The sequence below is a fragment of the Lygodium microphyllum genome, chromosome 19, assembly GCF_053477565.2.
Source record: "Lygodium microphyllum isolate KBCC chromosome 19, Lygodium_microphyllum_v1.1.10, whole genome shotgun sequence".
NCBI lineage: Eukaryota > Viridiplantae > Streptophyta > Polypodiopsida > Schizaeales > Lygodiaceae > Lygodium > Lygodium microphyllum.
In genome coordinates this window covers 77,653,163-77,664,188 of record NC_141153.1, presented here as the reverse complement: position 1 = coordinate 77,664,188, position 11,026 = coordinate 77,653,163, and the positions used below count along the sequence as shown (strand labels likewise).

The 11,026-nt window shown below is 39.4% G+C and overlaps 1 protein-coding gene across 2 annotated transcripts in view; it reads right to left on the bottom strand.

The window, feature by feature from the left end:
- Positions 1 to 6,299: 6,299 nt before the first annotated feature.
- SDG2 (SET domain protein 2) overlaps positions 6,300 to 11,026 on the bottom strand; it is a 51,253-nt gene continuing 46,526 nt past the window's right edge. For both annotated transcript variants that reach the window (XM_087700334.1, XM_087700335.1), the window contains exons 20-21: positions 6,727 to 7,237; positions 6,300 to 6,649 (exon numbers count right to left, since the gene is read on the bottom strand). In XM_087700334.1, the coding sequence (XP_087556460.1) occupies positions 7,052 to 7,237 (186 nt within the window). In that variant the 3' untranslated portion in view covers positions 6,300 to 6,649; positions 6,727 to 7,051. The remainder of the gene's footprint in view (positions 6,650 to 6,726; positions 7,238 to 11,026) is intronic.

Here is an 11,026-nt window from a genome sequence, read left to right as displayed (position 1 = left end):
GCCAAGATGAAGGCAACTAGAAAGGAGGGTGAATTGACAATTTTCAAAGGTGGCAAAGTCATCATAGAGGAGCTTAAAAGCCTAAGTATTAAGTTACTTTCAGGGAAAATGGATAGCGTATTAAGGTGGCAAAGTCATCATAGACACACTAAATTACTTTTGGGTCATGATGTATTGAGAGTAACTTTCATAGCTTTAGTAGGTGTTTTTTTTTTTTTTTGGTGCTAGAGCTTTGCCATGTGTTTCTTTTTGTGCCAATGGCTCCTTGATGTGGATTGTAACTCAACACTTGGATTTTTTTCTTTTTCCTATATGCCTTTAAGGCATCCAAAAGGGCATTAACAACTTTCTTTCCTTCTTTCTTTCCTCCTTTTGTGCAGAAGTGTTGATTGACAAGTCTTGTTTGCAAATTTGTGGAGATCCTCTTGCTTGTGCTATTATGTATAAAGCTATTGGTATTGCATGCAATCTCTAATGTGTTTATAGGAGTTTCCACTTCTAATCACTTATTTGTAGACATGTGCATAATCTCTTATTTTGTGGTGTTTGAATATGCTCAATTGCTTTGTTTATACTTTTGGTCTATAGGTATGGCATGTTATTTTCTTGAGGACTTGTGTGCACATGTATACCTATGTAGATTCTGGCTTTCAAGATGAAGAAAAGTCATGTTCAAGAAAAGATTCATTAAGAGGATACCACTACAAATGGGTAAAAGTCAAAAAACATATCTATGCTTTAGTATATTAGTAGGCGGCTTCTAAAGTTTGATATTCATGTTTCATTTTGCATGATCTTTGTTGTAACTTTAGGCATGATTTCCAATGCATGTTCTTATTTCTAGAATGCTTGGTGTGATTTCCTTATGCATGTTCTTATTTCTAACTTTGTTGATTATAGTATAACTTTCCCTAAGTAATCAAAGTTGCAATTGATAATGATGATTTTCATCTAGGTTTAAGATTAGTATACAAGCCCAAACCTCTTTATTACAAATGAGGATTTCACAAATAAGGAGTAATGATTTGTATGGCTACATAAGCAATAGCAAAATGAGAAGCGCCACTTAAAAACTCGTAAAGCCTAGAATTGCATGAAAAGTATGCTTTTGTATCATAAAGTGTATGAGGAAGCTCCTTTCAACAATGAAGTTAACATGTATTCTATATATATCTTCACATGTGGAAAAAGTGTAGACATAGTAAGAATGACGAAAACATAGTGTCATAATCTATCTTCATTGGGGGCGTCATCAAGACTATACAACAATAAAGCTGGCTGGATAGAAAGATGCAAAAATTTTAGTTGATCAATGGGCCATACTCTAAACCAAAGGAGTAACTTGATGATTGGATGTCGCATTGTGAAACAATTGCATAGTTTCAATTCTATTTTGTTGCATAAAGGCACCCTATGATATTTGGTGAACTCATTAAAATATGAAAACATAAGTTATGATGGAAGCAAGAATCTAATTAAATTATTACACCTCTTCCTTAGTTGCAACAGGTTGGTAACTGGAGGCAACAAAAATAGTATAGGTTGCTAGGTAGCTCCTCTGTAGCTTTAGCTAAGTCTCATAAGTTGCGGGTTTAATTACATTCAGTATATGATTGTGCAGAGATTTAAATATGATAATTTGCTATGTTTAGAAGTGGACTACAAGGGTGACGATAGGGGCATGTTTTCCATAGGCCGAAACTCTATATATAATAATGGGGTGGGTGATTGACAAGCACACATTTCTCAAGGTACACCACAGTCTCTACCTCAAGAGGGCAAACTCATTAGGTCTCAATATACGATTTATATTTCCATTTAAGCGCTAAAGGGAAACTGGAAATCTCTTAAAGAGATGAAAATTGAATAAGAAGAGTGAAAAGCAAGGAGAGATGAGCATAATTGATTGCTACACTATGCTATTTAAATAATAGGAATGTTGTAGAAGGATATAGAGGAGTTGGAGATGCATGAGTTGTGCTAGTTTCAAATGATAAGGGCATTCAAAAACTAAAGGCCGTGACATCTATTAGAAAAAAGGCACAAAGAGATATGAAATTCAATGATGAGTTCGTCGAGACAAGATGGCAGACTTGCAAGCATGTAATAGCTTTGCATTACTTAACGCACACCAACTTTGAAGGGTATTTTGAAGTATTAAGCACCCATCTTAGGTTTCTAAAGATCACGTTGTATCTTTTGAAGCATATCATACCACACATGCACTTCCACTATGAAGGTTAAATGGCGATCTAGGCAGATGATAAATGAAGAAATTAAGGCTAGCTAGAAGAACTCTAACTATGCAAAAGATAAATGATCATGGATCTAGGGGATCACCCTTTTATACCCTATGAAGGTAGTCAAGTCAACCTAATTGAAATACTTAGTAAGCTTCGCTAGTTGGCCAATGAATATTTCAAGGAGTATCTCGTTTATCATTGAGTTGTGAAGCTACTCTTAGATCCCAAAATAGAAGTCCTAATAACTTCCAAACCTCACAATTTGACGCAGTGTGCCTCGACTCCCTACTAGCTTATCTACTATATCTAACCCAAAGGCTAGACCTACAAAGGTCACTTTTATGTAGTCACATAGACATGTTAATCCCATTTGGAGCAAGGTGGAAGAACAAAGAAAGCACAACAAAATTGAGAAATGAACTTTACCAATGCAAGTGATACAATTTCATCCAAGAAAAATATTTGCAATTTTTTTTCAAAAGATATTGTATTCAATGTGATGGTAGAAGAACTAAGCTCACTCCTCTCCAAATTTTAATGATTTTGGTTTAGAGTAGAGTCTCACTTAAAACTCTAAATGCATGTATTGCAAAGTCCATTCAAGAGGAAACAAGAGTAATTGATTCTCAAAGAGCTTGGAAACCCTAAAATCCATGTATAAAAAGGATGAAAAGAAGTGGAACAAGCTATCCATGTGTGATAACTTGTGGACTCCCTTGTTCTTGCTTATGTTCTCATGCGTTTGTAAAAGTGAATGAGAGGGAGAGAGTGTGTGAGAGTGAGAAACTTACCAAAGAAAAACTCTCGCCCTTCTACTTTCTCCTAATCTATCCTTTCATGGTGACAGGTGAGTTTAAGTGTGTGTGTGTGTGTGTGTGTGTGTGTGTGTGTGTGTGTGTGTGTGTGTGTGTGTTGAGAGAGAGATGCATTGAGAACCTCGTTTTACTCTACTTCTCCACTTCTTCTTCATCTCTCCATGTTCCATGCAAAAGTGGATGTGAGGATGTAGTGTGAATTAAGGGGCATCGAATGGATTGTGGAGCATTGCTTATCAAGATATCATAACTAGAACAAGGTAAGTTGGTAGGTACACTCTGTAAACTCAAGGTTCGAATCATTCCATTGCAAAAGTGGTAGATCACATTTGTCGTAAGGTACTACATGTGAATCTACAAGATGAGAGAGAGCCATGGCAATGTGCATCATGCCCTCAAACAATAAGGGTTGTATCCTAAGTCCTAACATTGAGTGCATGGAGTGCAAAATTTCGGTTCTATTGCCAAGGCATAAGACAATATGGCCACAAAGTCACATGCTTCACAACATGAATTTGGAGAGGACTATACTAGTACCAACCTTGAAACACAGACAATTACTTGGGTTTTGTTGTCATCGATTTGACAATATCACCTTAGTCTTGTTCATTATGTTGATCGAAGAAGTGGAGGTGTATTTGATGATCGATTTGACAAGGGTTTCTTGGATGTCAAGTGAAACCTGAGGCCCGGTAGGATTGGGTGGATTGCCTCCATAAGACAATGGATATTCCTCCCATCTTCCTCCTCTGCCACTTGCATTCCTACCAAACCTTCCACCATCACCACAACTCAACCATGCTGCCATTACAAGAAAAAGCTATTGTGAAGAGAGGAACCACTACCTAGAAAAAGCAAGGAAGAACTAATTACAAAAAGGCAACCCATCACTCAACTCAAGGTATGCCTTATTCAATTACAATGTCATTATTCTCCAGGTCATATTGCCCTTAATGCTTTTGTGATCTTTGGGAGGAGTGTATAGGATGGAAAGATTGTCAATGAGAGTGGATGGGAGGGTGATGCTACACTCAAAGCAATCATTTATTATAACAAGACTTGGTTACAATAGGGGGGGTACGTGTGTTTGTTCTTTTTGCACATATGTCATGCCCGGATCAAAGATGCATAGGCCTATCTTTACTCAACATTGAAGATGAGTACCTCCTTTCAATGGCCTCCCCATCTTGGATCACACCCGATGAGAGAAATCTTTGCCTTAAGAGATTGGAACACTTTCACTAATTTCTATTTATTTGACTAGGATCCTACAAGTCAACTACAAGATCATTTTGAACATGATGGTAGACCACACATGCAATCTTTGTTATTACAACCATAAGTGTATTTAGTTCATTTTCAATGTTGTGTTGCACAACATAGTCAAACGTACTCAATGCTTACCCCTCTCTCTCTCTCTCTCTCTCTCTCAAGTAGTCGACCTCGATTATGGGTTGATGACAATGCAAGAGCCAAGGGGTACAATAGACTTCATCAAACCCAAACCACAAGCACTTGGCTCACCTTCACAAAACACTAGCAAAGGACAACCCAAGATGACCATTTCACAGAGTCATCAAGATTTGTAGGGCTAGAAATCCCCCACCCCGAACCGCTCAACATCCATGCAACAGCAAGGATCATACGTACAAGAGACCCATGGACTCATACTCATCTTTCTCACATTTGTGGTAAAACCACCCCTTTTCCATAACCAATCCACTTGTTTTATCAACCCATGGACCCTGGCTCAAATATCCCTCTGTAACAAGATGACCGTACGAGTATAGGAATTGATCTCGAGGCCATCTGGTCACTGTGCATCCAGCCTACATCCATTGGATCATATCATCTCATGTGTTCACGTGCATGCACACACGTGTACAAAATAAATCATTCATTTTTCTTAAAGATGACTCGTATTGAATTCCAACATTTCAACGACATTTACTAAATTTTGGTAGGAATTTCCTATCTACATTAAGTAGCTTTCAATTACCTACCTACGTCCCATTAATGTCATAACTATATCCCATTAACGTCACATTTTATGATTTGTGGTAGAGATTACTATATCCCTATGGCCAGCAAAATTCACGATTTATATGCCATCAAGTTCAAAAATCTGCAGTATTGAACAGGTGGCATCTTTCTCTTTGCAGTGGACTTGATTTTGCAGTGCTAAACTGCTTCGCCCAAGTATGCGTCTCCAAGAGTGCAAGAAGTCTTTTGCACTAAATACAATGCTTAGAATGTTGATCAATGACATGGTCACAAGAGTGGCCACACCATGTTTTGTGTCCCTGTGAATATAATGTCATCATGCAGACATACCCAGTTGTGAATCCATCCTACGATTTACTTATTGACCTCATGTGGAGCATCTCAATTGTGCAAAATAAACTTTTGCAGTTTAGCATGGCAATACCCTACAAAAGATTGAGGAGAATCATATGACACTACTCCAGTGATCTCACCATTTGTTAATGTCGTTACTTTGCAGAGAATGGAGAAAACCTTTGAATATCCTATTGTAACCCAATCACAAAAAACATCTGCATCCTGCTCACAAAAAAATATCATAGCCCTGATTTAAAAACTCCTTAATAATGCACGTGAGAAGGAAAAACTCACACAAAAATCAAACTGTCCGTCCTTGCCATAGGACAACTGTACTAAGGATAATGCAGATGTGAAAAAGAAGCACCATACAACTTCTTTTCCACTTTTTTCAGCCTGAGCGCAGGTAATGTTATTGAAGGGATAAGCATTATCATCTTTATAACTTACACAATACAAACACCATTTCGAGACAGACCTCACTTTCTAGATCTTTGATTGGAAGCATAGAATTTACACAAGATCTTCGTTTTTTTAATCATTGTCATTTGTTGTCTGAATTTTTCTCCGGTCTGTCCAGCTGGCACCTGGAAAATGGCAAGAGCTGAAAACTGCACTACTAGAGAACTTTCATTTAGTGTTTGTGACAGTGCATGCACATGCAAGCATTCGATGGTCTCAGTAACACGGGATATTTGCTCATTAACATATCATATTGAAAATTAACCTGTATCCGGAAGTCAAGAGACCAAGACTTAGCAGAGAGCACTGAAGCATTTACAAGTCCCACACGAAGGCTTTGACTAGTGTGCCACTTAGTGGCCTACATTGACAGACTCGTATTGTGTCGCTACACCATGAAAAAAGCTCTCAAGGTTCAGAAAAAAACTGAGCCAATAAATTTCTTTCCATTCTGAAAAATCTTTTTTGATTCAGCTTTATGGTTATGTACAAATAGGCTTCCCAGTATGACTTCATTGGGGCCAAGTATCTGTCAAATTGAACAGATCAATATAATTTGTGTTATTTGGATACAGAATGTTGACTGCACAATGAACTCACTTTGCCTATCCACAAGTAATGTGATACAGAACCCTCCAAAAGGGCAAGCAATTTACAGAAACAACTATAAGACATGGTTGGAAACATGGTGAAGGGACAACTCTTACACAACATAAACCTCTCATCAAATTAGGGAAAACCCAAGATAGGGGGAGAAAAAAGAGCTGTCCTGTAGCTGCTGCAGCAAGCCTGTAAATAATAAAACACTGTTAGTGGCTGTGAGTATTTAGCTAACTCTTTCTTCACTGAAATGCATCTGCCCTTACCATGCGAGGCCTTTGAAAGCTATCAAGTGCGAAGCCTTTGAAGATATCAACAGTTCAAACTGCCAGAGCCTTGGAATGAAAAGGTATGCAGCACTGCATATGGTACAACCAAGCAAAGTTCCAATGGAGCATGAGTTCACTCTGTTAAGTGTGACCCAAGGTTGAGGCTCTCATAAAGAATACAGCACCTATACAAGGGAGCAAGTAATCATCGGGGGGAAGAGGGACAATTGTTTTCAGATGATTACTAGCTCTAGAGAAAATATGCAAACATGGCGTTTCCACAGAAGCTGATAATCATCTCAAAACAAAGTGTAACACCTCTCTACTGATTTTCCCATGGACCTTCAAATGTTCTTCTCCTCTTCTTTAACCAATCCATCATCTCCTTGTTTACTCTAGTCCTGTTATTTACTGCATCCATCATTGGGCTCCCAAAAAGCCGCTGACCATTCTTGAACTCCCAAAACACCTGCCCTTTCCATGACCACTGTCTCTGTGGCTTTTGCTCCTAAATGAGAAAAGAAACCAAAAGATATTTTCACATTTACATTTGTAAAGAAAACCAGAAACAGGAGTCAAATGTACTGGATTGATATCCACCCACACGAGAGAAATAAAAGCAGTCAGAAAGAGAGAGATGATCAAATGCACATAAGCATGCAAAGCCCATGCAAATCACAAACACGAGCATGCGCGTGTGTGCAGCTGCAATATGCAGCTCTAGTTGTGATGTCACACGCACATGTGCATGTAGATAGACCAATATCTGTATGGGGTTGCAGGGTTTTTGGACCCTCCCTCTCTATGTATAGAAGCGTAAAAATGCCTACATGTACACAGCTTGACAAAAGCAGACTGCTTTTCTTTATTCAACAAACTAAGTGTCTTATCACTTCTTCCATCCAGTTGCATTCATACAGCTTGGCAAAAGCAGACCGCTTTTCTTTATTCCAACTCCACCACAACAGACAAACCCCCCCCCCCCCCCCAAAAAAAAAAAAAAGAAATGCTTATCGCTTCTTTCATCCAGTCGCATTCCTACCCACCCAGTTCAAGACTCATCCTAAGACATTCAATCCAGGCAAGTGTAGCAATCCTAGTTACACAACTTGAGACTACACCAGTCACTTTGTGTTCACCCATGCACATGTATGTGAGCATTACGATGGTTTTAAATTATGCACATAACAAAAGAGCATATATAGGTACTATATGTGCATGTACTTGCATTCCTACCCACACATGCACTCTTTTTGTAAATGTAATTTACAGAAGCCTGGTCTGAGGTCTTACTTCAACTATGTCTTAAAACAATGGAAAAACAAGTCCATCCAACACTATAACAAACTAATCATGTATCATGTTGATTGATATGACGATTACAAGGAAATAATATCAGAAATTACAGCCATTCTACATGTATGAGGTTTTGCCCACCCTACTGTTATCCCCACACACCACACGCTTGAATTTAGTCCAAGACGAATTAATTTATAGGCTCAGACTATTTGGTGTGAACAGAGGCTAAAGTCAAGTTGATCATGGGCCAAGCAGGCATTATACTTGGTAATAATTATTAAAACGATCAATAAAAGATGTCATGCAAGATTCAGAGGTGAATCATTCTAACATTTCTCGCGCTCTGCTAGACCATAATTTCAGAATCAAACCAGCAAGCTTAACAACCCATCTATCATTGGTATCAAAGCCTATACAGGTTCCAGGACAACAGAGCAGTCATTTACAGCCATGATAATGTATTTGATGCCACAACTGCAGCAGCTAGTGTTGAAACTGTAAAGAACAGCCATGATAGCATTATTTACAATCAGCAAGCAACATTAATTTTTGACAGCTCATGTGGATAGCATGAACATTCACATGCTTGTCTTCATGGACAAATTAGATACCATTGACATAATTTGTAAGGAAATGTTAGGACAAACACAAAGAAATGCAAATGCAAAATACATGATAAACACAATTTGATGAATGCTCAAATGAAGATGAGGGTGTGCAGAGATGAAGATGATACAATGAGCCTCAAACCTCTCTATCACAACTTTCAAGGACTGGGGAACAGAGGTGAGCTGACAATGGTGTTGTAGGCATCCAAAACAGCTCCAAGAATGTGTTTTACTCTAGACGGATCCCGAAACGCAGCAGCAATTGTTGCACTACCAACTTCCACGCAGCCATTGCCATTGAACACCACACCTTGGTTGGCTGCCACCCAAAGCCATTGCGATCGCACAGGCTTCAATAAACCCTGACGAGTGGTTATTGATGGTCACACATCACAGATTCGGCCATTGTCACCACCACTCTGTCTCTTCTTTCTTCGCCAACAGTTCTACCACCTTGGTTCTTGCCTTCAAAGCAGAAGAACTGCCTTATCCTGTTCATAGCAGGTGCACACACCAACCTGTCTTCAGCATTGTCTCACCTACCACTAAGGAATCAACCAGTTCTTGAGCTGTCGATTTTTTTCTCTTCTCCCCCAAACTGCCTCGCCAGTTGGCCATCTCACCTCCCTACAACAATTCGTGGTGTAGGCAATAGTGGGGCAATCACAACTGGCCGGCTAGTCAACACTATAGAGACAAGACTCCACATCCTTGCCCTTGCATTGAGCTGCTGCCACCTATTGAGCTAACATAAGCATTACATGCTGAAATAGCCACTTCAACAGCCCCAAAAAATCTTAATTAATGAAAACCCTAAATTAGTGCATAGTTCGAGAGAGTTTTAAAATGGTGCATGGTACGAGGTCCCAAAACTTTCTATAAATAGGCAGGCTACCCTCCATTCAGCCCAATCTCGTTTTTGCATGTTTCAGGCCCTCTAGCTTTGCTGCCCACACCTCGTTCCCAAAGGACATCTCGTCCAAAGCTGCCCATTGCTGTCTACATCAGTTTGGTGCCTATTTCCAAGCTCCACCCTGCTATTTTCTCATCTTCCAACCTTTGCCTTGCTGATCCAGCCATACAATTGCTACGTCAATTGCCTAGCGACCCATGTCCATGGTTGGCAACAACTTTTGGACCACTTCCTGCTACTATTGGCAACCATCCAAACATTGTCGCTCTATTGTTTTTGCTATCGCCTGGCTGGAACAACCACCTCAGCATTTGCCTTTTCAGTTTTCTGTTATCGCCCAATTTTTCTCTCCTCAAGTACGTTCGTTTTCAATCTTTCTCTCCGTAGTACCTATCTACATCAAATCTAGCTTCCATAGCTGTGTTTGCTCATGTTCAACCCTCGAAGGCTGCCTTCACTGTGTTTCAAAATCCATCAAGAGTACCACACACTCTTCTATTCAGCACCTCTAACTCATTTCTCAAGACACAAGAGTTTGGGGTACAATTTTCATTCCTACACAGTTTGTTTGCTGCATGAGCATTGTATATTCAGTATTCGGTCATTCATTCCAATTCCACTATGTTCATTGTCTTTGAGTTACCCTAACCCTAATTGCTACGTCAGTTGCCTAGCGACCCATGTCCATGGTTAGCAACAACTTTTGGACCACTTCCTGCTACTATTGGCAACCATCCAAACATTGTCGCTCTATCGTTTTTGCTATCGCCTGGCAGGAACAACCACCTTAGCATTTGCCTTTTCAGTTTTCTGTTATCGCCCAATTTTTCTCCCCTCAAGTACGTTTGTTTTCAATCTTTCTCTCCTTAGTACCTATCTACATCAAATCTAGCTTCCATAGCTGTGTTTGCTCATGTTCAACCCTCAAAGGCTGCCTTCACTATGTTTCAAAATCCATCAAGAGTACCACACACTCTTCTATTCAGCACCTCTAACTCATTTCTCAAGACACAAGAGTTTGGGGTACAATTTTCATTCCTACACAGTTTGTTTGATGCATGAGCATTGTATATTCAGTATTCGGTCATTCATTCCAATTCCACTATGTTCATTGTCTTTGAGTTACCCTAACCCTAATTGTGTTCTTTTGAGTTTATTGTTTGTCATACACTTTCATTTATGCTTCTACATGAGGGTATTTCTTCACACCACCCTAGTCTCGCTTGTCTTGCAATGTGACCTACACACCCGTACAACACGGTAGTTGCCAACTTGCCATCTTTCTGCTAATATACCATACTGGCCTAAGCCGCCCACATGCCTTGACAACTATTCCGCTTCTATCCATGCAACCTGCCGACTCTCATGTCGACAACCTAAGGCCCTATTGTCCAACATTGACCTACCATGATGTACTTTGTGCCACTTCCAACCTGATATCAAAATAAAATACTATTATTATCTTTTGCTAAATTCT